Source organism: Passer montanus, unplaced genomic scaffold, assembly GCF_014805655.1.
Source record: "Passer montanus isolate IOZ18808 unplaced genomic scaffold, ASM1480565v1 scaffold37, whole genome shotgun sequence".
Classification (NCBI taxonomy): Eukaryota; Metazoa; Chordata; class Aves; order Passeriformes; family Passeridae; genus Passer; species Passer montanus.
In genome coordinates this window covers 1,161,382-1,187,940 of record NW_024368485.1, presented here as the reverse complement: position 1 = coordinate 1,187,940, position 26,559 = coordinate 1,161,382, and the positions used below count along the sequence as shown (strand labels likewise).

At 40.4% G+C, this 26,559-nt stretch overlaps 2 protein-coding genes across 3 annotated transcripts in view; one reads left to right on the top strand and one right to left on the bottom strand.

Moving 5' to 3' along the window:
- Positions 1-23,632, bottom strand: part of TMEM63A (transmembrane protein 63A) — a 30,734-nt gene extending 7,102 nt beyond the window's left edge. Inside the window, exons 1-20 of one of the 2 annotated variants that reach the window (XM_039717013.1) lie at positions 23,535-23,632; positions 22,296-22,634; positions 21,420-21,616; positions 19,902-19,981; positions 18,358-18,421; positions 17,018-17,055; positions 15,724-15,866; positions 12,800-12,851; positions 11,575-11,683; positions 11,123-11,193; positions 10,324-10,404; positions 9,570-9,693; positions 9,088-9,221; positions 6,731-6,868; positions 5,303-5,456; positions 4,473-4,579; positions 2,805-2,891; positions 2,129-2,191; positions 1,105-1,267; positions 148-253 (exon numbers count right to left, since the gene is read on the bottom strand). In XM_039717013.1, the coding sequence (XP_039572947.1) occupies positions 148-253; positions 1,105-1,267; positions 2,129-2,191; positions 2,805-2,891; positions 4,473-4,579; positions 5,303-5,456; positions 6,731-6,868; positions 9,088-9,221; positions 9,570-9,693; positions 10,324-10,404; positions 11,123-11,193; positions 11,575-11,683; positions 12,800-12,851; positions 15,724-15,866; positions 17,018-17,055; positions 18,358-18,421; positions 19,902-19,981; positions 21,420-21,605 (1,900 nt within the window). In that variant the 5' untranslated portion in view covers positions 21,606-21,616; positions 22,296-22,634; positions 23,535-23,632. The remainder of the gene's footprint in view (positions 1-147; positions 254-1,104; positions 1,268-2,128; positions 2,192-2,804; positions 2,892-4,472; positions 4,580-5,302; positions 5,457-6,730; positions 6,869-9,087; positions 9,222-9,569; positions 9,694-10,323; positions 10,405-11,122; positions 11,194-11,574; positions 11,684-12,799; positions 12,852-15,723; positions 15,867-17,017; positions 17,056-18,357; positions 18,422-19,901; positions 19,982-21,419; positions 21,617-22,295; positions 22,635-23,534) is intronic. The other variant, XM_039717014.1, reaches the window with a different exon arrangement.
- On the top strand, positions 21,727-23,968 carry LOC120505914 (translation initiation factor IF-2-like). The gene is made up of 2 exons (XM_039716865.1): positions 21,727-21,855; positions 23,030-23,968. Exons 1-2 carry the CDS (start codon positions 21,727-21,729, stop codon positions 23,966-23,968), a joined length of 1,068 nt encoding a protein of 355 aa, XP_039572799.1.
- The last annotated feature ends 2,591 nt before the right edge of the window (positions 23,969-26,559 follow it).

Genomic DNA, 26,559 nt, shown 5'->3' with positions numbered 1-26,559 from the left:
AACTGCTCTTGCACAAGAAGGGAAAAAAACTTGGATCCATGTCCTGATGATTATCAGCATTTGAATGGGAATAGGAATTCAGAGCTGAGCCTTCCAAACTTCCCACATGCCCCATCTCACTCCCACAGTGCCCACTGGAAAACTTACCAAAAGGGACAATGATGGGACATGTGATGCTGTAGGCCATGATGACAGTGAACACACACAGCATCCAGGCATACATTGCTCCAAATTCATATTCAAATGCCTGTTGCTAGGAACAAAAACAAAACACCCCAAACTCTCAAGTCATCCATCAATGTGTCAGGAGTTAAGAATAGATTCCCTAAAGCAACAATTCACCTTATCTTATTCATTCTGAGAGATCAGTTATTTCCCTAAGAGGCAGAAATGATGTAATTAGATGAAATATTTTGTGTTTTTATTATCTGGACATACAGAAAAGATGCTGTTTCTTTCTCAGCCTTAAAGAAATTTCTCAGAGAATCTGCATCTACAAAAAGAAGCTCCTTAAAAATCACAAGGCAGAAAATAATTGTGCCAGACTCAGAACATTCACCTCACTATGGCAGGTACATACAGGCTTAAGTTCCCATTGTAACACCTGGAATTTCAAGCTACAGGATGACACTTCACCTGGAAGTGGAAGTCCACCTCTTAAAATGGAATATAGGCAAAATAATATATATATTTTGCTAGGTGTATGTTCAGTTTAAAGCAAGCTGCACAAACCTGATGGCTAACAGAAGAAACTAACTCTAGACAGATATGAATGAAAAAAAACCCTGAAGTTCAGACTATAATATAAAATCAGAACTATTCTATAAAATCCAAATCATAAAACTGTCTTAGAGCTATGAAGAGATTGACACCTGAAACTCAGAGCTTGAGTTTTGATTTTTGACCATCTCTGACTGGAATAAATCCCTCCCTGTTACCTGAGCTGTGAATGAAAGGAATATGAACCTGTTGTGGACAAGCGAAACAAAGGCTAAAAAAAAAATGTCAGGAGATGATGGTTAATGGCATGCAGGATGGGTGCTCCCACTGTTTCTGACAAGGATCAGTCACTGAAATGCCTCCTGCTCAGGAGGGCTCCAATACCTGTTTGATGTTTTTCCTCTCTGCTGTGGACTTGGCCATGATCATGCGTATGGTGTAGAGGATGAGGCCTGGCAGGCGCAGCAGCTCCATCCCATTGCCCACGAAAGCTGAGGCGATCACGTAGTTCACAAAGAAAGCTCCCTGGTCAGGCAGGAACACACATCTGCCAGGAAAGACACCAGACACTGACTGGGAGGAAGGCAAGCAAACACTGGAGGTGTACAATGTATCCCCATTGCCTTTGGAAATCTCCTAGGGTGAGGATAAGCACTATATAGGTTAGGAAGTGGCCAGCAGAACTTCTGATAACCTTGTTGTAAAAGAATAGTGCACAGCTACAAATGCAGCCAGGGTAGTATGTAAGAGCCTGGCTGAGGTGCAGTTCAGATGAGGAATAAACTGTTCACAAAAAGATGCAGCAGCCTGATGGGTGGCTGACAGCAGACAAGAGCATCATCTGATGTCTGCAACTGCAACCTGACACAAGATGAGATAAGACTGCAATAGAATAACCATCTCTCCTAACTTAGTAACTCCTAATTGTCTTCCTGTTACTGATTTTGAAACTGCATTTGGAAATCTATGCCCTAATAATTGCATTCTATTCTTTCCCTCCAGGCACAGGAACTTAAAATAACCAATATCTGCACATTTGCGATGTAATGTGTGCAAAACCACACATTTTTCTCGAAATCAAGGTTCACTGGATCACAGAAAGAGAACTGCTGCAGCTCTTTGGTCTCACTGTAATCCTTGAGAAGATTCCCTGTCAATTATATTCAACAATCCTCATCCAGTTCCAGTATCATATCATCCTTTCTGTGAAGAAATTCTTTCTAATGTCCAATCTTATTGTCTCCTCCCCTTATTCAGAAGCTCAACATCATCCCAAAGTAGCAACCCCGAGCAAATTTTAATAAACACTAACCAAGGACAGTAAACAGAAAAAAAAATAAATCTTAAGTCCTAAGTATTTCTTTACAAAGGAATAGCAAAGAGAGAATATTATTTAGCTAATACTTACTCCAGCCTCACTGCAGAGTCAGATGATTCTCTGTCAAACAGCCAGCGGAAAAAAAAATCAAGACTGAAAGAAAGATGGTGAATGTAATTCAGTCTCCCACACTTAGTATAGTTTAAAAATTGTTCTATTTTCAAGATAGTGCATAAAAAGAATTTAATCAAATAATCTAAACACTACTTCAGCTTTATCACAGTTACTGATAGCTAGAAATAAGAAAAAAGGTACAAAACTAAACAGAACAAAAATATCTACTTAATATTAAAGTTTTATTATTCATTTTTAGCAATTATTACACAGGACAAATACATGTCATCCAGGGAAACACTCAAAAACTGTAAAGGTGGGAAAAAAGGACAACTCCAACTGAAGAATAAGACACAGTCAGGAAACTTGGTTCTCAGCTATAATGGTGAGTATGGGCAACTTTTAATTCGGCATTGATCTTACAAGGTCTTAAATCTCTGTTAAAAGAAAAGCCAGGCTTTGGAACCTTTCAAGGGCTCTGAGGATCCCAGATGTAAGATAAATATTGAAACCTAATGTGTAATGATAACATAACCACACACACTGAAGGGAGTGGGGCTACATTGACTACACCTCACAACTAGAAAACACAAGTAAGATGTCTCATTATAAAAGTACTCAGCCATTATCTCATTAAACTATGATTCTTTACCTGGTCAGACCAAGGGAAGGCAGAATCAACACCATGAAGATCAAAAATATGTAGACTTTATGCATCATTATTCTGTTCTCTGCAGATCTATCAACATAAAAAGGCACTGAGTGAGAAACTCATACAAAAAGCTGCCACATATGAAGGATCTTTGTTGGACAATGCCAGCACTTGTCAGACCCCCAGCTTCCCCTACCATATCACATTGCTACCAGATAAAAACCTTTGGTTTTTTGAGATATTCACCAATATGGACCAAGCAGACTTTCAGTACCAAAAATCTTGCTGAATGTTAATGCAGCCTCTGGATGAGCACCACTACAGGTGTGCTCCACACGCACGGGGACGTGTGACAAGCACAGCTGGCCTCTCACCCAAAGACACTCAATCAACCTTGCAACAGCTTGGAAACAAAGAGCTCTTCAAGTGCCATGCCAGGAGGGATTAAGCAGTTCAGAAAAGGGCACCACTGCCAAGAAACCAGACACTTAGACAACCTCCCTGTCAGGTGTCAAGTCTTGGGGAACAACATGACACTACAAATGCTATACCCCCACTACAGCAGCAGGAACATGGATCCAGTGACACCCTGTTGCCAGAAAAGTGCAGCACTATGAACATTTCAGACTCCTAGAGGTGGTATCTGATAGGGCTTTAAAACCACAAGGGTTTTATTAAAAGAACACTTGGGTACTGTGAGACCTATCAGTGTAACTACACTGAGGCTTGAAATCAGACCTGTGATCTCTAGGGACTTCAGAAAATTATTTCAACTGATGGAGAAGGGCTCAAAGTTCATGTGTGCAGCACAGCTACCAAAACAAAGATGATAAAAAGCATAAAAGTGAGACAAATAAACAATAGAACCTAGACATGGTGTCTTAGAAAAGCATTGTATAAAAATTCAAAAGCAAAACCACCAAATTTACCTCAGAATATAAAAACAAGCAATGACTGCAAGCTTTATGGATAAAGACTGAGTGAAGTTGAGATTGAAGTACCATGTTTTTATCTGTGTGTAGGTAAACAGGGCATCAAATCTGGTACTCCAGACCAAGCTGTGCTGATTTCTCCAAGTCAGCAGCTCATTAGTGGGCTTGACATCTCTGGGGTGCACCAGCTCAGTGTGAAACCCTTGCATCAACACATCTGCTGGGCCTTTGGCCCTTTAAGTCTTCTTAGATCACCACTGATATCCAACAGATCTGAGCTGTGAACCAGGAGTTACCTCCAGACCATTCTGTCATGCCAAATAACAAAAAGATGCATGCCCTTTTTATAAGCTGTCAGCCTGGAGGGGATCCAAGCCACATGGCCTATCTTCCCAGAGAGCAACTTAATTATGAGATTAGAGGCACTTCCCATGCTCCTGTTGAAGCTACACCTCCTGAGCCTGCTCATACAATTTTTTTTTCTGATTAAACACAAAGAGGAGCGAGGTGGGGAGCAGGGGAAAGCATAAGCAAATCATGTGGTCATATTAAACTTGCTGTGTGGGTTACAAATTACCCAAACCCTGAAGTGTGGTTATAACACTAGAAAGAGACAAGAACAGGAAATTCCCTGCTAGGACAGGTCTGCAGATTTGAGAGCTCTGTGAAAGATCAGCACTTCATTTATCTTAGTAGCTCAGCTGATAAGGTAAAAACAGAGGAAAAAGTTGCTTACTTTGTCCAGTGCGACTCCAGCAAAGTTGAGTAATAGACAATTGTTGGTAACAAAGCTGAGAAGGACCAGAGCAAGAGAGTTGGGAAAAACTGACTGATGACAGGATTCTAGTGGGGGAGAAAATGAGAATTAGTTTCAAAAACACTTTAATGCAGTTGTGGTAAAACAGAGATCTTTTTGTAAATTCTAGCAGGATGAACTGGAGAATTATATTCAGAAAGTTTTAAATTGAGTGCTTAGCACTGGCATGCAAGACAAAAAAACAAAGTGAGATTTGGAATTAAATTCCATGAGAATGCAGTCTCACAAGTAGTTTTTATGTAGTTTACACTTGGGGAAATATTTAAAAAGAACAGCTTGCAAGTTGCTTTAGCTGCAGTCAAACTAGGATCAGATATATATGTCATCTTGCTTTGAATTCTATAAGCAAAATAAAAAAAATGCATTTTACCTCAGAGTTAAAAATCTGAATTTCCTCCTTCTTATCATAAAAATCAAAATACAAGTTGGATTTGAAATTCCATTTTTTGCAAAGATTTTTTGATTACAACATGTAGAATTATCTAAGTTTGGACTGCAAATTTTTACCACAAATACATAAGCATGTTATAGTAATATAAAACCTCAGATAAAAATTACTTCAGACTATTTTCCAGGAACAAAAGAGAGCTAAAGACCTGATTCTGGATTTATGGTTTTAATCAGCAGCTACATCTCAACTGAAGCTGTAAGGTAGGAATTTCGACTGAAGGTAAAACAATGAAACCATATCAATTTACCAAAATTTTGGTCTGATCCACAGTCATATCCAAACATAAGGCAATACTCACATTAAGGTAGTGAATAGGTTTAGTGACATTGAACTTGTCCATGGTTGAGATGATTATGGAAGGAGTGGTAAGAAAAAACAGCACAATAAATAGAAGCAAATTAATGCAAGCCCATCTAAACCACCATTTCAATCCACGCACTGAAAGATTTTTCCTGGAGAAAGAAGTAAAAATAAAAAAGGTATTAAAACAAGCAGCAAGCATTTGCTGTTAAAAAAAGACATACACATTATCTGTCAAGTAACAGGTGGCACTGCTTTTTCTAAACTGAGCTTTCAAAGTTATATAACAAAGCACTACACAAGTTCCAGTTGCTATTAGAAATAAAGAGAACTGTGCAACCTCTCTTGAATGATACATAAACTGTGCTTGCAGAAGAACATATCTAATCTTTCATTACACAAACATAACATCTAATCTAGTTAAGGTTTGCAATGAAACACTTCCATTATTCAATAATACAGAAGTACTAAACAGAAATGGAACAAGAAGAGACAGAGACAGTGGACACAGAATTTCTGCAAGGAGAATACCTATCAGAGGCAGAATCTACCAAAAAACTGTGATTTGAAATAAAATTTCAAATTAGCAAATACTGCATCCCTTTCTGCCTTATTAAAAGAGCAACTGTAGATTTTACACAAGTAAAGTTCTTAAATGTTATTTGAGATGGTTGCCAAAAGGACTGGAATGATTTGAGCACGAGGCAAAGCCAAATATTCAGAACAAACAAAACAGGGATACAGAGGTTCAGTAACATCCCTGATTATAACAAGTCTTGTGAATTTGGCATATCCCTGGGTCCCTCTTCTTCAAGGTTGGAGGAAGAAAAGGAAAAGAACAGGAAGAAGACAAACCAGAGTTTACAGAGTGGACCAAGTTAGGCTCACCACACGGCAACTCAGGTTCAGTAACATCCCTGATTATAACAAGTCTTGTGAATTTGGCATATCCCTGGGTCCCTCTTCTTCAAGGTTGGAGGAAGAAAAGGAAAAGAACAGGAAGAAGACAAACCAGAGTTTACAGAGTGGACCAAGTTATGCTCACCACATGGAAACTCAGAAAAATATATGCATATTTTGAGGATACTGAGCACTAAAACCAAGTTGTTTCCCTCAGATATCTACTTAAGAGTAGATATGCACTAGCCTCAAAAAAAGGAAATACTGAGGGACAGATATAAACAGGATTTTTTTTTTAAATTCTGGGGTGGAAAAACTCTAGTCCTTTACCCCAATAATGTCCACAGACCCCAAAGTCAATGAAGAACACCAGAAAGGAAAATAATGAGGCAAGTCAGCCACATTCCAACACTATATAAAATTTTGTTTAGGGTTTAAAAAAAAATCCCATACTCATCCCTATTGTCCTGTGCCCATTCTAATTCTACATTATCACCAACAAATGATTGTAAGAGAGAAATCTTACCAACAGATATTCTCAGGATAAGGAGCATATGTAACCTCCCAGCTGGATACACACAGCTCCCTGCTGTAGGGCGATGGCTGGGGTTCTCCTTTACACTTAATGCTCTGACATTTACAGGCATTGAAGTCCTTAAGGATGCTGTAAGGAAGAAGAGGAAGATTTTTCAAATTTTTTACACCCGAAAATGCTAAAATTGTAATGAGAAAGTCTGAGAATAAGTAATAAAGGATTTTGGTTTTTTAAAAATTTTAATAACCTGTGATCAAGATAGGGCTTAAACAACACTGTAACATATTATCCATTAATGGCCATTATTTAAACAGTTGCTACCAGAGGCCTGAGACATATTTTGTTAGAAATAAAAAGCAGTCTTGGTTTAAACTGTTAACTGCTTCTACCAACATGAACAACAGCAATGAGTCATATTAAAAAAAAATCAAAAAAAATCAAAGCCTGAGAGCATTGGAAAAAAATAAAAGACAGAGTTTCCTAAACATCTTTACATAATACAGCTGTCTTCAAATCAAAGTAGACTAATGAAATGAGACTGCAGACTAATCCTTTACACTAGTGTCAAACCAGCCAATTTTGCCTTGAGTACCAATTCTCAGAAGAATTTTTAGCATGCTAGTATTCTCATAATTCAAAATATTAGCCTCTTTCACCTACTCCTAAAATAATCACAGTCCTTAATTCTATCTTCCAATATTATGAGTTGACTGACACTGAAAACACTTAAAGAAAAATTTAAGCATGCCCAGAATAAATGTTATCAAAGATCTCTCAAAGGATAGCAGTAGAATGTGAGGCACACATTCAGAAACTATCTTATTACAGTAGCATAGAAACAATATATATTATATTTAAATGGGGTGATTCCAAAATCTGTGAACATGCTTTTTTCTCAGTTGTGGTCTTAACATAAAGAAGACAGAGAACTACACACACAAACACCAAACTAAAAACACAACCCTCAACCCCCCAGACTTTTTCCTTACCAGAATTCAAGCAGTGATGTCAGATTGCCAGCATCTTGCAGCAGCAAGTATTTAAGACAGTTGATTATTCTTTGATAGTTTATTTTTAAAAATACATACAGAGCAAGTTTTAGCCATCATTAAAAAGCTTCTACAACCACCTGAGCCCCCAGAACCTCACTTCTTGTGTCCTGTTTCTCTCATCCTATTTCAGGGCCCTACAGAGCAGAGCATCCCAAGTAACTTTCTAATTTGATGGGAGCCTCAGCTTCACACGAGTTAGTTTAACTTCCCAGGGAATGGAGTCCACCACATTAATTCCAAGCTAAACAAACTGAAATATTTTCAGGTCTTGATGACTGAACTCAAGAGATGCCTGCAGTGCAACTCAGAACACTTGCTCAAGGAGGGACTATTCCATCAAAACTGTACACAACACATCAGTAGCTAGAGAAGGAACTTCAGTGCTTATTTCTTCTTTCATTTTCACATCTCAAAATGTTACTTCATTACAAAATTAAGAGAGGAGGCAGATTTCATCACACGATCACTACTCAATGAAAGAGTAGCAAGCAAAACTTTGTCCAATATACCAAATTCTTCAAGAAATTCTACATCCTGGACTTCCTTGACAAAAGGCCTCAAAACCTGTCTCTCTAATACGACTTGAAGGCCAAAAGAACGCAGACAATTTAAACTGCAGAAGCTAAGAACAGAAAAAAGCATGATGTGTTATGTTGCAATACAAACATTATTCTGCTTCCCTTTACCCACTTTGTGTTAGCAAAAGATGTTTAGAAAGTGCCAACAGAATATGAGAGGCTGCACACATTTTTCTCTGCAAATGACTGAATAAAAGCACAAAACAACTTCTGCTATTAGGTCTAAACATGTATCTATAACAACAGGTAAGGATATACAGAATATGTGTATCTATCACCTGTGGCCAGGTCCCTCACTGAGCCTTCCCTGCTGAGATGATTTAACTGGCAGTGTAATTTGTACCCACTCTGATAGTTTGGTAATTGCACCATTTGCACAGTAGGAAGTGGAGTTGTCAGTAACTCCTATTCAAGAACCAATTAGTCTGGACTCCTATAAACCTACACAGATGGACTGGATTCCACACAGAAGAGAAAGGCTCTTTATCCCATTAAATGTCCCAAGCCTTTTAGTCCCTTAGATAATTTCTTCATTCAAAGCATAAAGGCTAAAACACATTTATGGAAAAACTTACCAGAAAGCAAAGCAGAGCAAATTCACAGAATGGTAAAAAAGAAGAAAGGAAGAACCAACATAAGCAAACAAGGGACATAAACAAGAGATCAGTTGTATTATTTTAGTAAAAAGAGAGCAAACAAGACAAAGGACAACACTTACTAGGTTGCCATGGATTTCTCTTGAAATGTTACAAAGGCCATTCCCAGTGGGTTATTATGAACAGCTTGTTCCTCTTTTAAATATTCTTCCTCAAGTTCATTTCTAACTTTGGTATAATAATCTACAGCATCCTCCTGTGGGGAAATTGATGGCTGTTACATGCATGTACCAGATGGCCAACGTCCTCATTAACACACAGTTTACACAAACCACAGTCACCCCTCCTCATGCCACTCTCACAAATTACTAATGATGTCACAAGGCAAAGACAGCAGGAAGATTTTCTTGCACTTCAGTTTGTGCACTAAGATTACATTTCAAAGGTTTCAGGGAATCCCTTTTCTATGCAGTACAAGAACATGGCAGATAAGTTATAAATGAATAAAGAATTTTCTGAAGGTCAATGAAACATGACACAAACACTATTTTTTACCCCTCTAATAACCTATTTAGTTATAACTAGAAAGAACAGAATCTCTCACCCTTTCACATCCTCTCATTTCGCAGCAGCAGAATTGGCCACATGGCTTAGGGTTGATTTGGACCCTCTTGCCATACTTCTGATGCAGGTGTTCATAGTAAATCAGGCTTTTTTCTGCCTGTTTTCTGCACAAAAAAAAATACATCCATAACATTTTGCAAGAAAACAGTATCAACATCAATCTTAAAAAGATTATAATCCCTGAGAGGAAAAAATTATGCCAAGGACTGATAGCAAATTAATCAATCACCAAAGATATTCACATGCAGTTTATTTTGGTTACTTATATAATTTATTTGCAAGTCTGTAGTATCATTATACAGCCTATACTTGCAGTGAGATTCCAGGAAAAATAATAACCCAATGTTATTCTTGAGAGCCCAGAAGATAACCCTTGTCTCTCCTGTGATCAGCACTTCTGGTCAAAGAAGTAGGGTTAACAGTTATCAATTCAATAGTTCAGTTTTTCACTTTGCACTGCCTGTCTGTAAATAGCTAAGTAGATACATACATAAATAATCAGCAAGTAAAAACTTGGCTTGGGCAACACACAACTTATCACACCAACAAAGAGATGGGCTGAGCCTCACAAACCCCTTTAAAACACAGCTGAATGTAACTGAAGTCCAGAGCAGAACTTGAAGAACAGAATCCATCTTTAGGATGCACCAGGTTAGTACTGCTGGTTCATGTTAAGGACTAGCAAAATATTCATAGAATTATGTTAAACTCATGTAGGTTACAAAAACAAGTACCTTTTTTTGAAAAGGTTAATAAGCCTGGCTACGTCATAACACAGCTGGACCTCCAGCACAGTGCAAGTTGGGTAGGCATCCCTGAAAGGAAGCAGCACATGAGAACAATGAGAACAGAAAGTACAGTGAAGAAACTGTTTCAAAGAGCAGCACCGGTATATAACTGACATCTCATCACTCATTTAATTTCTGAATGAGATATCAGAGAGCAGAGACTTCCACAGACATTCACTGAAGTTACTCAACATGAGATGCACAGCTTTATTCCAAGTAAAAGTTCGGTAGGGGCATGAGTGGAAAGTGTGGATACACACACATTTTCTTAAATTTTGATTTAACTGATTAAGATCAGTTAACTAACTTGATTGAAATAGTCTTTTCTGAATTTTAAACAGTGCAAAATTAAAAAAATTTATCTGCTTGGGCAGGGAAAGCTACCAGGACAATTTTACATCTCCTATTCCTAAACAAAGATAGAAAGAAACTTTTTACAATGGCATGTAGTGACAGGATAAGGGAGAATGACTTCAAACAAAAAGAGAATAGGTTTAGATTAGATATTAGGAGGAACTTCTTCACTGTGAAGGTGGTGAGGCCCTGGAACAGGTTGCTCAGAAAAGTTGTGGATGCCCCATACCTGAAAGTGTTCAGGGTCAGGTTGGATGGGGCTCTGAGCAACCTGATCTAGTGGAAGGTGTCCCTGCCTGTGGCAGGGAATTGGAACTTGGTGACCATTAAGGTCCCTTCCAACCCACACCATTCTGTGACTCTAATGTTATTACTCAAGGGTGAAACTTACGTGAAATGGTTTTGCACTATCTCCTCACTCGCATGTTTTGGAAGACCAGTTATGAACAATGTGCACTTAACCTGGGAGAGAAAATGCAAGTTACATTTTGATGAAACCCATTACAAAAGAGAAAACAAGAGTGTAAAGAAGGCCAAGACACAGCACAATTAGCTGTGTAGTAGAGCAGGAAAAAAGGTAGGTAATTCTGATTTTGGTGGGAACTCATCTATTTAAGACAGCACCTTCTACACTGGTAATAGGTTACAGCAAAATTTCACAAATCCCTCCCCAGCCCCCTTCTCTCCATCCATTTCCACAATGCACTCAGTAGTGCACTGCTTTCAGTCAATTCCTTCACTTTTATGTCACATTCTAGCATGCAGAATGCACCTTAGTAATTTGCTATTTTAGCATTATCTTTTGGCAAAGACACTTTTTTTCACTCCAATACAGACACTTACTGTGTTTTCTTCTTTATATGTGACGTACTTCATGTGATGTCTCATGAAGACAACAGTCAGAATCAGGTAAACAACAGCAAAAACTGTGTGCAGCCAAAGAAGATTATTGCTGTCAGACAAAACAGAAATATGAGAAACAGCAACCATCAAAATGACAATCAGATCAAAACCTCTCACTGAACCCAAAACAAGGAAAAAAGGCAGTTACTGGCAGTCAGTCACACCTATGCAAATGCCTTGGACAGCCAACAGGATTATTTGCTTCTCATAAAATTCTGTGGGTCATGGAGCTAAAAAGAAAACAGATGCTTTATGACATGGACATGTTTGGGCAGTGTTTGACTTTTACTTTCTCATTCAGATGACCTATATGACATATTATGCTATTTGCCAAAATATTTGTTATTTACTTTATTATTTAATGTGCTGAGTGCATAATTAAACTCTCCTTGAACACTATTCTTACTCAAATTGAAAACAGCCTCATACAGGGAGTAAATTCTGCTCTTCTGATAGCTCCTTCTTCAAAGCTTACAGAAGTTCTGTTCTGTGAACAGATCTTCAGTTTTGTGAAGAGCATTAATAATTGCAATTAAGCTAAAACTAAAATACAGGAACCTATTTTACAGATTAAAAAATCCAACAAAGTAAAAAAAAAATCCCCATTAGTTACTTAGTTTCATAACATGGTTAAACAAAATTCTACTGGACATGGCATCAGGGATGGATATGGATTGATCAAAAATAAATTGGAAGACTTGTGCAGCTTTGTACTTCAACTAATTTACAGACTTTTTAAAACACATTGAAGTAATTTTAGTTGTAATCTCAGATGGGAGAGATATGCACACACATAAATCTAATGTAAGGGAATTTAAATCATCCCAGCTGCACATGCCAGCAAAGCTATCAGCTTTACATTCTTTCTGAAGCATGGTTTCCTTTAATGGGGAAATTTCTGAAAAGAATATCACTGGGTGTGCAGTCATTAGCCAAGAGAAACACGTGGTGTAAGAAGTGAGAGCTGAGAGACCAGAAGCACAGCCTCAGGAATTCTTATCAGCACTGCAAGTGCACAGCCTGAAGCAGAACATATCCCAGTTTCACTGACAGACAGGGATTAAGTTATTCCAACTCCATGAGCCATGCTGCAAGAATCAGTTCTTGTGTTTAGAGAGCATGGCAGGAAACAGACATCAGCACAGAGGGACTCTGCAAGACTCACCTGGTTTGTAAATTTACTATAGTTGTTCTTCCAAAACTGTAGGGATCTTTATCTAAGAAGAACAAGAACAAGTAGGAAAATTAACTGGTGCAACACTTACTGTCAGAAAGTCATCTTTTATTATATTTTTTAAAGGAGTTGATATATTTCTTTTTATTGCTGAGCAAGTTAATTGATAAAAAGATTTAGAATCATAATCAATGTAGTTTACTCTGTCCTGTGTTTTAAAGTTATTTCTTTTTATTGCTGAGCAAGTTAATTGATAAAAAGATTTAGAATCATAATCAATGCTAGTTTACACTATCCTGTGTTCTAAAGTGGGAAAAGACACCCCTGGATTATACCACATTCAAGAAAAACAGTAGAGTGTTTTGAAAATCTATACACTTGATCTTTGAAGCTGGAAAAGACACCCCTGGATTATACCACATTCAAGTCATCAAGAAAAACTGTAGAGTGTTTTGAAAATCTACACACTTGATCTTTGAAGCAGTTATCTTTCTCCCTCCAATCTCCCTTCATGTCCATTAACAATATTGCTTAGGGATTGAACATATTTCCTTCACATTTTGCTTTCATCTTAACTGATTTCTTATCTCAGGCTTTTAAGCTGCTTTAATTCAGTGTTGACATAACAGTGCTGACAACCTTGGTAAGGTCAAAAATGGGTTTACATGACATTATTTCAATAGACTGTCAAGTATGAAAAGAAATTGTAATGCAAGTGAGGGGAAATTGAGCAAATGATCACAAAGGAGAAGGAGTTTAGTGTACCTAGAAAGCTAAACAATCATTGCAGCCCAGACTGTTAAACCACATTGCAAGTTAAGTCATCATAACTTGAAAGAACTGCAAATGCAAAAATCAGCTTACAGTGGAAGAGAAGGAAGAAGGGGAGAGATACTAAAGCTTTGGTTTCTGCTCTATTTCCCAGACTCACAAAGGTTAATGCAGAAAAACAGAAGCTATACTGCCCTGCTTTAATAAAAAGCTTGTTTTACTATAAACAGAGAATTGCCAAGAAAGATTTCATAAAAGGGAGGTCAAAGATGGAAGCACCAAAGGTAAACAATACAAAAAGGAAAAGGTACAATGTACCCTATTACAGAAAAGGGCTATGTCCCAAGGTTCTTAAAAACCACTAACAACATTTTAAACATCATCTTGAGGAGACTGATACAAAGGCAGGTATGAAATGGGATTGTAAGGGCTCATAATCAAAAATGGAAGAATGTATAAACAGGGTTTAACAGAGATCTCACTCAAAGAACTCAGGTTTCCCATGAGCAAACTGAATGGCAGACTAGAGGACATTGTAGGTGCACACTGGAAGACATAAAGAGGACTAGACTGCAAGAAACATGAAATGAACTTTATCTAGTCAGCACTGACAAAGTCTCTGCAAGATTTGTCCAATTTTGAGACACAAACCAAGACTTAAAGGAACAATGGGAGACAGTGTAGCTAGATTAAATCAAAAATTCAAGGCATGGCTGAGGATTTTATGATCAGCCAAATGGGAAATATTTCTCATTAAAACCAAATTAACTGGTTTGTTTATGAGAAAGAGGAAAAAGCAGATAAAAAATGTTTCTAATTCTCAAGCAGCTACAAGGATTTTGTAAAAAGGAAAATAATAAACTATTATCTCAAGTGACAGATAAATAAATTGATTTTAAATTAATTGAAGCAAAAGAGGTTCAGACTGGATACTAGAAAAAGATTTCTCAGCTGTGAAGATGTTTTCCATTGACAATCACCACCTATAAAAATCATAGTTTTATAGTTAAGAAGGCATGGGTAAAGTTAATCCTGCCTTGAACCTTTTTAAGTCTTGTACAGATAAATAAATTGATTTTAAATTAATTGAAGCAAAAGAGGTTCAGACTGGATACTAGAAAAAGATTTCTCAGCTGTGAAGATGTTTTCCATTGACAACCACCACCAATAAAAACCATAATGATCAACCCCAGTTAAGAAGGCATGGATAAAATTAATCCTGCCTTGAACCTTTTTCAGTCTTGCCATCTAAGTCTTGTCTGCAGGAGCTCTGCAATCTCGTTTCTGACAACTGTTTAAAGAGCCCCCTGCAATCACACAAATTTCACATCAGACTGAGGGGGTGTGTTGGGTTTGTGTGGCCAGGTTTAGGTAACAGGGGGGCTACAGGGGTGGATTCTGTGAGAGGCTGCCAGAAGCTTCCCCCATGTCCAAAAGAGCCAATTCCAGCCAGCTCCAGGACAGACCCACTGCTGACTGAGGCCAAGCTAATTAGGAATGATAGTAACACCTCCCTGATAACATATATCAGAAGGAGAAAAAAGTTATTGTGCAGATCTAACTGCAGACAGAGAAGAGCAGAGTGAGAATACGTGAGAGGAACAACTCTGCAGACACCAAGGTCAGTGCAGAAGGAAGGGCAGGAGGTGCTTAGGGCACCAGAGCTGAGGTTTCCCTGCAACACCAAGGTCAGTGCAGAAGGAAGGGCAGGAGGTGCTTCAGGCACCAGAGCTGAGGTTTCCCTGCAGCCCATGGTGGAGAACCATGGGGATGCAGAGATCCACATGCAGCCCATGGAGAAGACCCACACTGGAGAAGGTGGATGCCAGAGAAGAGGCTGCAATCTCATAGGAGGCTAGAGGAGGGTCCTGGCAGAGACCTGTGGACCCATGGAGAGAGGAGCCCATGCTGGAGCAGGTTTCCTGGTGACCCTGTGGGGGACTCATGATGTGCATGAAGGACTGCACCCTGTAGAAGAGTGACTTATGGTGCAGCAGTTTGTGAAGATGGCATCCAGCCAGAGTAAACCCACTAGTGTGGTTAAAACACCACCTTATGAACTTCACAAAAAAAAATCCTAAAGAGTTTTTGCTATTATATAAAATAAAGAACTGTTCTAAGAATACAAAATAATAAATTCTTACCAAGCAGATCACCTGAGAGATTGACAGGCAATATCACACACACAGACAAAATGCTGATAGCAATCAGCAAGCAGATGATGTGACGCTGGAAGGCGAGGTAATGGATGGCATCTTCACCACACCTCTCGTGAATCTCATCATCACTGCATCAGCCAGAAAAGCACATGGTCAGCTTACTTAATGTTCTTGGGAGTGGTTTATGAACACACATTAGATCCTCAGTCTACTCAGTGACATCCCCCTTCCCATCAATCCCTATTGGCTTTCAAAATGGCTGTGTTCTTTCACGTGTAAATTCACATTCCAAAAGTGTGTTTTTCTTGTGCAATACCACTATACAAAACCTAACACTAGGGAATTTAAGATTGAAACAATAATCTGAAAAGCAAATATGAATCCAAATTATTTTGGACTAGAAGAGGACAAAGTCTTTTGCTGTGACCTCCTGCTTTATGCCAGTCACAAGCTTAGCTCTCCAAATTTAAGATCAGTGTCAGTATTCACTCATCTCCATAAAGGCCCCCTGGGAGGCAAATTACCACAGAACCACCCCACTCTTATGACACCCAGCTAACAGGATATATAAAAGGCTTTGGGATGAACTCTCACCATCACTCCACTGTCAGCAGATTAGATCATTAGAATAAGAGAACTTAGAAAAGGAAGGAAGTGAGCTAACAAAAATGAAGAAGGACAGGCTTAACCCCCACTCCTTTCATATTTCAATATATCCAAGCTAGAAATTGATTTTTGAAGTCAGGATCTACTAAGCCCCAGAGATACAAAGAACACACATCACATGTCTAACGCTCAGTTTCTGGGAAACACTGGGATGGGCTTTCCCTAGTTAGCCAATTCCAGCCCCAACTAAACCACCAGTTCTCCACAGAAACCCTTGCAGGAAAATCCCACTGCCTGCCTGGGGCCCTACTGGCTTCAAACAGGGGAACACCCACGAGGTGCTCTTTGAAGAGTAAAATCCTAGAGTGTAATTATTAGCTCTGAATCCATATAAACGCTATAGATTCTCTCAGATTCACACACTGGCCCAAGACTGGGAAGTCCCTGAGCTTCCAGCAGGACAACTGTATCCTGAAAAAGTATTCCCATAAGTTGACCTTGTTTTCACTTCTTTTTTTCAACCAACCAAAGACACCTGTATCAGTGCTTGTATTAAAATTCTATCTACTCAAATGGGAAAATAACCCCCAAAATTTTGGAATGAAAACCTCCTTTCTAAATTCAAAAAGATCAAAGCAAACCACAGCTCACTATTTCTGTTTCATATACTTACTGCATCCGAAAAGCAGCTGTAATCCAAGAACAAAACCCCTATTAAAAAATTTAAAGAAAAAGAAGTTTTTAGGAGCTGACATACAAAAAATAGAGTCTAATCCATCCAATTAAGACAAGTCTTTCTATTAATACAATCTCTTAGCTAAAAACCTGGTAGCTTGTTGCTCTGAAATACAAGGGACTAATAAAAGTTAATCAGTTAAATGCTTGTTAAAAACACTGCTGGGATTATATTAAAAGAAAGGCTTTTTATATAGGTTTACAAATCCCCCAGTGAAACTGGATAGCAGAATTCACATCTCACTGAGCACCCCACTATAGTTCAAGAAAAACCCCTTCTCTCTCCAAAGGGCTCCTCTTTCAAGTGAACGTTATCCAACTAAATAGACACGTGTTACCCAACAGCTAAAGTTGCTTTAGGGTTTTAAAAAGATGAAGTAAAATGCACAAATAGCAGAGCAATCCTGGTCAACCACCAGTACGCTTTTGATGCTCACACAAATAATCTCTTTCAAGTGAACGTTATCCAACTAAATAGACACGTGTTACCCAACAGCTAAAGTTGCTTTAGGGTTTTAAAAAGATGAAGTACAGTGCACAAATAGCAGAGCAATCCTGATCAAACACTTTTGATGCCCACACAAATAATTAATTGCAAGGCTAGATATTAAGCTGATGCATGTATATATAAAATATTGAAAACTTAGGATGTCACCACTGGACAACTCTTGCATGGCTCATTCTGAAGTTGCAACACAAAATTATAGGGGTGTACCAATTCAACAACTTCAGAAAGACCATGGAGGGGGCAGTTATTGGCCAAAATGTTACCCTCCAATTCAAACCATTTTGATTACTGAGAGTGCATAACATTATTATTAGCCTCACACTTGCATCCAGTTTTCTCAACACTGAGGAAAACAATGTACTGTAAAGAACAACAAGGTATTACTGTCAAGGTGAACTCAATGTAACTTTTTGAACTGTTATCCCAGTACAAATTATCTACTAGTCTTTTTTTCACTCTCCTCCCCCTTTGAAACACTAACATATAATACCTCTCTAAATAAATAAATAAATAAATAAAAATAATAAAAAAAACCACACAAAAACAAGCCAGACTTGGACACAATGACACAAGATACTGGTTTTATGATATGGCAATAGTTTGTCAGGAAACAGAGATTATGCATGGTTCTATAAAAACACAGTTAATGCATTATTAATTTTTACATGGAGATGAACTTCCAGTTTAATGATGGTTCATTGAACTATATGGAATGGCAAATAACAGCAGATTCCATTCAGAAAGCATATTGAGAAGTACAGAGTACTTACCTTATCATATTCAAGATCTTCAGGTACTGATGATGATGTTGACAGCCGGTTATATCTTGATTCACTAAAACACATTAAAGGATGCATTTAAGTATCTTCAACAACAGATGATGGAGTTTACAGAATTACTTCAACCTTAACAATTCTCAGGGCTGTAGAACAAACACACTGTTTCACTTATGAAAGCTGTGGTTTTCACCCTGTAGCACATGCCTGCTTACAGTAACTTGTGTATGCTTCCTGTTGAACACAGAGCACATGCAGCTCCTGACATGAGAGCACATAACTGAACTTGAAAGAAAATAACATTTTATCAGGATATTAAAGCCACAGTGATGTAACAGAATGAAACACAGGTTTGGGAGCCTAGCCAGGATCAGATTTGCAAGCTGGCTTCTTGTTTGGATATTCCTCACTACAAGACACCACTTTTTTCCCCTCCACTTTTCTTCCTTTATACTACAGGCACTGCTCACAATTTCTCTTCACAACTAAATCCCTGCAAAGCCATCCTCCTCACATAAACTGTCCTGTAGCAAGGCTAGAAACATCAGAAACTCTGTAGCCCTCAAAAGCAGCAGAGTGCCTGTTTTCAGTTTGCTGCTAAAAAGAAATGTTGCAATGGTAATTACAGGAGGACACCTGTTAGAATGGAGTGTGTTCCTGGGTGTCTGTAATTTTGGCCAGCAGGCTCAGCTCACAGTCCCCCAGGACAAAAACACAGGCTCCTGGTGTCTGACTGCTCCAGCCTGTTGGTCCCACGCCTCCACAGCCCAGTACCAGAGCACCTTCATGACTACTGCCTCAGCCAGCCGGATTAAAGCCTTCTCAGTTATTGCTCATTTTATTTTACATCACCTATGTTTCACAACTGTCCATAGATTACACCTAAAACCAGGGTTTGAGTTCTTTCCAGTTGCTCAGTTGTGAATTTACCACAATTTCATTGCACCAGGAAGAGGCTCACTGTTAAAGTTTCCCCACCTCACACACACAGAGCTTAGATTCTAAACACCCCAACATATCATCCTACATTTAAAAAAAATCAAACACTCACTTGAAATATTACTACAAATCAGTGAAGAATTTCAGAAACCTGCAAAAGTAAGTTTTTCTTTTTGAACCCTTGGTAGATTCTGTGGCACAGGCTGTGCAGGGAGCTCTGGGAATACACTGGGCTTGAGCCAAGATAAACAGAATGGTTAATATCCCTCTGTACAGAAGCACACTGCAAACATCAGCATGCAGCATGGCAGCAGACAAGCAGCCTATTTCCTTCCCTCCACTTCCTTAACTCACAGCTGTAGGATGAAATCCATGGCCATGGAAACACAGGACTTATGGCTGAAACCCTGGACAGTGACTCTCTGAGGGGGGAGTATTTCACACAAAGCAGTGTGAGGGCATTTTTAACAAGCACGTGCAAGTGATTACAAGCATATCTAATTGATATAAATGCACCTAATATAAGCCTCATTTACTGTACTTTCCTCCCCACTCCCCAAATGATTCAACAGGCCAGTCTGATTACATATCTTTTTTACCTTTCAACTTCTGACACCAGAGCAACACGACCATAGTCCCAGAATCTCTTTCTTATAATGGAAAACAGTAATATTAAAATCTAGAAAATAAAAATGAAGATATTAAAATGTTTATTCTTCCCATTTCAAAATAATCATTCTTAGGTGTGTAAGAACTAACCAAAAATGCTGTCCTGGCTCCTAAATCAATTATCATATGCAGGCAGCTGAGTGGTGGCCATGCTACAGACCAAAACTACCTATCTCTGATCAGGGCAATGTATTTTTAATTTGCCCTCTGTATTTTCTCTTTTTAAAAGAGACAAAGAAAACAAGCAAAAAGCCCCATTACTGAGTATTTCATAGCTTAATTTCTTTTTTTAAATTTTATTTAAACAAGTTGCTGTACAGAAAGCAATGAAGTGACAAGGCCTGTTTTCTATGCATATGTAGCATACACCCTCACCTTCTGGTTCCTCCTCCATCCCATACCTGTTTGGCTGGAAAGTGGTGTTAGTGATGGAACTTACTGGGATCAAATACTGACTGGCCAGCCAGGAGACATGTCCACATTATCTCTGTGTCAAGATTACACAGCTCATTTCCACATTTCACAATTAATATAACTTTCTTATGAGAGCTTTCTTCCTAACAGGGAGGATTAATTTAGATCTTCCTCCTTCAGCTGGTCATTAAACTAGGTGCAAGCAGGAAAGTTCTTTAGATTCTTCACAACTCTGGTTGAAATTGGCTGTAATATTCTACAGTTATTAGGCAGGACTGCCACATAAAAACAGGAAGACAATGGAATATATAAACCTCACTTCCTTTGGAAACTATCCTAGAAATAATATATCAGAAATCCATCAATTGACAGCTGCTAAAAGGATAAGCAGTAAAAATGTCATGGAAATAAGAGTACAGGAGTTGACAGATAATTTTCAGTATTTGGTACTTGAAGAAGAGAGGAGCCTTCTGCACTGCACCTAGCTCTCTACCTAACCCTGCCTGAGTGCAGAGTTCAACAGCAAGGAACTCAAAAGTAGATTCAGTGTCTTAAAACTGAGCCACAGCTTAAAAAAAAAGGCAAACACTTCAACTAAATCTTATTAAATGCTGTGCCATTGGTGACACAGAGCTGTAAATACTGTACATCCTCAGAAAATGGATTTATGGTAGCATACACCAAATCAACAGCAAAGAATGCCACTATATAACTTAGAGGAATATCCTCTACATTCCTACAGAATGACCAGCTCAGAGCACAAGTACTTTAAGTTTCTATACAGCAGATTTGTAGAACTCAGAAACTGTTATCCTTTTTGTCTATTTTACTACCACAGCCCCTCTTCTCAGGCCAATTTGCAGGTCTGCAGCACTGTTTCTGGTGGCTGAAGACCACCTAGACCAAGCTCATTCCTTATTCTGAACATTCTCAGAAACCAAATTCCAACCCAATAAATAAGAGAATTTGGAACAATCTCACTTTTGAGAAGGCCAGAAATACTTTCAATACAAGAAATAGAAAACTGGGCTTACAAAAAAGAAGGTAACATCAAGCAGCAGGACAGTTGGGATTCCACCAAAAGTTACTCCTTGGAGCACTGTGCTGCCCTGGGCAGTGCTGTAGCAGTAAGTTTCATTTGTTCTGTTGAAAGGATCACTCCTGTTCCCGAAGAAGCCTACATGAGAATGTCCAAAACCCAGAAAATAGAAAGGGTTCATTTTTTCTATCCCTTTAAAAGACAAAAAAAAAAAAAAAAAGAAAAGGTGAAACAAACTTGTGAAAAGCCTGGTTGGTATTTGTGAGACATACTAATATTACAAGCATAAAAAGTGCAGGAAGATGCAACCAGAAAACTATTTTGGAAAAGAAGGTGCCTTTGGCAATCTCTTCCCTTCACATGTGAAATGTTTTGCAATAACTGGCAGGTTCAGCTACCAGCAGTGCCCAGACAAGAATTCCAGACATCTAGTGAGCCACATTCTCTACAGAGATCTGAGGATAACTGCAGAATATCCCTCCCAAAAAACCCTTCCCTATCACTGAATCTATAACATCTAACTACATATTCCAGCCTGGACTGTGATTCTAGGAATCACAAAGGACATTACATATTCCAATAACAGCAGTTTGAAAATTTTGTTCCTAGCTGATGAGCATGTGTGAATGCACCAGCTTGTGAACTTTGCATTTAAATGTCAAAACCTTGAGATCATTAACAAACTCACCACTAATTCCACAGAAAAGAACCACTACACAAAGACACATGTTCCTTTCTGTTCTTGGAATACTGGGTGATTTTCCTTTTTCAAAATAATTCAACTGAAAGGCCAGCACAGCTGGCCAGTTATCACAAACAAGAAAGAACAAAGAGCATTTCTCAGAGAACAGACATCTTTTAGTCAACTGACCTGATCAGATAACGTAGTACCATACAAGAATGCACGAGATTTGGCTATTGATACAAAGTTCTTTTTATCAGTGCAGGCAATTGCTCGTTTATTTTGGGGCTTTCCACTTCAAACATTTCCTTTCTTGGATCTCATTTACTTGCTGATTCCCAAGTAATGCTTCATGCAGAACACACTTCTGACTGATAAACTCACAGAGAAACCACTCCCCGAAAAAACTCAATCCTTCAAAAGCAAATATTCTAGGTCCTCATCACACAGGTCCAGGGACATTACTTTTGGGGTGTTTTGCCTCTAACAGGAATGCACATGTTTTTGACGACAGCACTATTCTGGATGCTGAAAACAAAACAAACAACAAAAAATACAAATAACTACATATTCTCCTTTTAATCAGCGGGAAAACAGCACGGAGAATACTCCTCCCAAAACAGCATTTGCTAAGTGTTGGGCAGCGCGACGCGGTGAGGAAGAAATTTTGTCTCAGCTGATGTGTTTCATCATGGGGAAAAAAAAAAAAAAAGGAAAAGAAAACCAATAACGCCCACAAAAGTTGTGCCGTGACTCTATCCTTCCTTTCTACGGACTGAAATTTAGCACTGACGGAAAAGAAAGCATTTTGGAAGAGCCTTCAGGAATCTTCAGCACAAACCTCCCCGCTAAACTCTAAGCAGCACACTGGGGTTTATCGGACACTGCTTCCAACTCTCGAAAGCTGCTCTTTATTAAACAAGCCGGCTGCCAGGCAGATAAAGGGCAGGGGAAGCCCTCCCCCGGGTGGGGCTGCGCCGCAGGAGCCCAGGGAGCAGCGCACAGCTCCAGGAACGGGAGCCGGGTCCCGTGAGGCGCTGGGAGCCCCCGCGCTCCCGGCTCCGGCCGGGACGTGGAGCCGCGGCGGGCGGGACCGGCTCCCTCAGGAGCACACTGGGAAGCGCCGGGCTCGCCCCTGGAGCAGGGAGCGGGTCCCTCCGCTCCGGAGCGGGGTGGGCTGGCTCAGCTCCCCGCGGGAAGGGGGCTCAGCTCCCCGCGGGGAGGGGACGCTGCTCCCGGCGCTGCCCGCCCCGACCCCGCTGAGGGAGGGTCCCGCTGAGGGGGGGCCGCGCTCACCTCGCCCGCTCCCCTCCCCGCGGCCCCCACACGGCGCCGCTCCCGCCCTCCCTTACCTGCGCCGAGGCGGCCTCTCCTACCCCCGCCCTTCCCTTCCCTGCCTTTCCCTTCCCTGCCCTCCCGCCCCGTCACCTCACGGACGGTCCCGGTCCCCCGGCCCGGCCCCGGAGTTACCAGCGCCGGCAACAAGTCCCGGCGTCTTCTGCGCATGCGCGCGCGGCCCGCTGTCAGCGCTCCCCCGCCCCCGGAGTGCGCTCCCCTCACAGGCCGCTCCGGCCGGGACAGGGCCACCCCCGCCGGGACAGGGCCATTCCCGCCGGGAGAATGCCATCCCCGCCGGGAAAATGCCACTCCGGTCGGGACAGGGCCACTCAGACCGGGAGAATGCCATCCCCGCCGGGAGAGTGCGGCCCCCGCGCCTCCCTCAGGCAGCGGACCCTCAGATAAGCGAGGGAAAGCTGCTGCTGTTCAGCCTGGAGAAAAATGCTCCGGGGAGGCCTTATAGCGCCTACCGGTGTCTAAAAGCAGAACCGAACAGAGCGTTTTATAGCACAGGAAAAAAATAAACTATACCCAAGAAATGTGAGATGTGATTTGCAGAGAGAATTCGCAGTTTCAGGTCTGGTGAAGTGGGCAAGCACACAGGTGGAAGTGGAGCAGCCATACAGTGAGATCACAGAATCGTGGAATAGAGTGGTTTGGAAGGGACCTGAAATATCCATTTCCAACCCCCACCATGGGCAGGGACACCTTTCACCAGACCGGATTGTTCAGAGCTCCATCCAGCCTGGCCTTGAACACTTCTAGGAATGGGACATCCTTGCTTCTCTGGGCAATCTCTGCCAGTGCCTCACCACCCTCAGAGTGAAGAATTTTTTCCTGTTACCTAACCTAAACCTACCCTCTTTCATTTGAATCCATTCCCCTTTGTCCTATCACTACATGTCCTTGTGGAAGTCCTTCTATGCTCGTGCAGAAGGCTCCTCTCCAGCTTTCCTGCAGCCCCCCTCAGGTACTGGAAGGTGCTCTAAGGTCTCCCAGGAGCTTTTCTCCAGGCTGAACAGCCCCAGCTCTCTCCTCCTGACTTTGTAGGAGACATGCTGCAGCCCTTTGAGCATCTCCATGGTCTCCTCTGGACTAACTCCAACGGGTCCCCATCTTTCTTGTGCTGGGGGCCCAGAGCCAGACTCAGCACTCAGCTTGGGGTCTCACTAGGGCAGAGTAGAGGGGGAGAATCACCCTCATTGACCTGCTGGCTAAACCCCTTTTGACAGGTAGCTCTGAAATAAATTAACAAATTAATGGTGGTAGCATGAACGTTCCATGAAATATGAACAGCCCCTTGTCTCCACACACAACTCATATGCTGTGAATTGGAAAAAAACCCAAGACTAGGGAGTTTAGGTTAATGAGTCTGTGACAGAGCTGGGGTAAGACCAATTCCCAGATATCCACAAGAACATCCTATCCTTTAAGGGGTTAATTACTTCCAGACAACAGGCCAGAAACACTGTACAGCAGGTTTTCTTCCATCTCTTCTCTACAATTTATTGTAGTGTTCCCTCCACAGCCATTTGATACCCAGCATTGCCAACCATCCTCATCCTCCTGTGCCTTCATCCTTTGCTCCTGACTGGCAGGACTGTCCTCAGTGAGCAGCAGGCATATGAGGAAGAAGAAGGTTATGGTAATGATGAAAATGTGGCTGTTCAGAGGGAACCAGGGACCACTTGCCTTCAAAGGTTTGCACCCCTGCCTGCAGTCTCATGGATGAGGCAGCAGTGAGGTCTTAGAACAGCAGCCCACTCTAAAACTGACCAAAAATAATTAGGGCATTGCAAAGTTTAGTCTGATGTTACACTGATCAAAACCTTGGTTATCTGCTGACTTTTATGTTTAAAAGGAATTAATGTCCCAGCTGCCAAGAAGCCAGTATCTGCTCCATCTGACAGTCCTGATCCTGCCTCTCCATCTTTAATTCCTTGTATTCCCACGTATTCAGACTCCATGGAATACTGAGGGCCCTGCATGCGCAGCTGCTGTCCTGCTCCCTGCCACTTTATTCATCCACAATTGTTTTACTCTGCCAGATCCTTGTTTCCCTTCTCAGGAGTGCCTGCATCTGGCTGTACGTGTGCTATCTGCCTTCTCCCACTTCATTCCGCAAAAAGGTCAAAGTCCTGGTTACCTGCAGTCACTGAGAGACATTTCAAGACAGAATTTCATCACTTACCTAGCAGATGCATTGTAGATAATCTGTGATTTGAAATTCACTGTAATAATTATGCTAGTTGGAAAATGACATAAAAGTTCTCAGCTCAGAGTGGTTCAGATTCACTGCTGGAATAAAGAAATCCCACTGTTGTTGAAGGATGTTAGTTTTACCTTTGAACACTCTCTCTCCTCTCTAGGGCTGTGTTGGTGGGAATGTTGTTTGGCATGAGTGTTGTAGAGTTATTGTTCCATCCTGTCTTTTCTGGAACAACTCTTCCTGTGGACAACTTATTTCAAAAGAGGATTTCACAGTGGAATAATCGTAATTACTTTCTTTTAAATTAAGTAGATCTACCATGTAGGTGAAGCATCAGTGTATGCTTGCAGCTCTTCCACTTCTAGGGCCAAAATCTGCATGAGTGGTTTTCTCACTGTTTCCTAAGCTGTTTGTACTCTTGATTCTTGCCTGGTTTTTCGACATTAGGAAGGCTTTGCTCTGATTAGATTATCTTACTCTGTAGTGCAAAATAGGTAATATTGAGTGATCTCAGCATTTTAGTCTTGACATTCTTCAGTGTGATGACTTTTGCTTAGCTACAAAATAATTTTTCCCTCTCTCTTTCTCACAAGAATAACATCAAGCTTTTGTCATTTGTTTTTGTTCTTCCTCTGTCTAGACAGGCTCTTTAGCTAAGTGGTGTGATTTTGTTTATCTCTAATTTCAACAGCAGAGTCACATTTCCCTCCTCCCTACCTCTTGTAAATAGGGTTTTGTTTACCACTGTCTGTTCTTTTGGTGACAAAAGCCACATACTGTCATTAGTTCACAAACGTTTAATTATGTTGCTAGAGCAGATGGAAAACCACCCTTAGGACCTAGGGAGCAGGTCAAGAGCCTCTGAAATCCTCCCATCTTTCTTTTATTTTGCATCCTCCATATCCA

Coding starts and splice junctions, on each gene's coding strand:
- LOC120505914 (XM_039716865.1), top strand. CDS start 21,727: ATGCAACCAGAAAACTATTTTGGAAAAGAAGGTGCCTTTGGCAATCTC. Junction 21,856..23,029: donor ACAAGAATTCCAGACATCTA/GTGAGCCACATT, acceptor TTATTAAACAAG/CCGGCTGCCAGGCAGATAAA.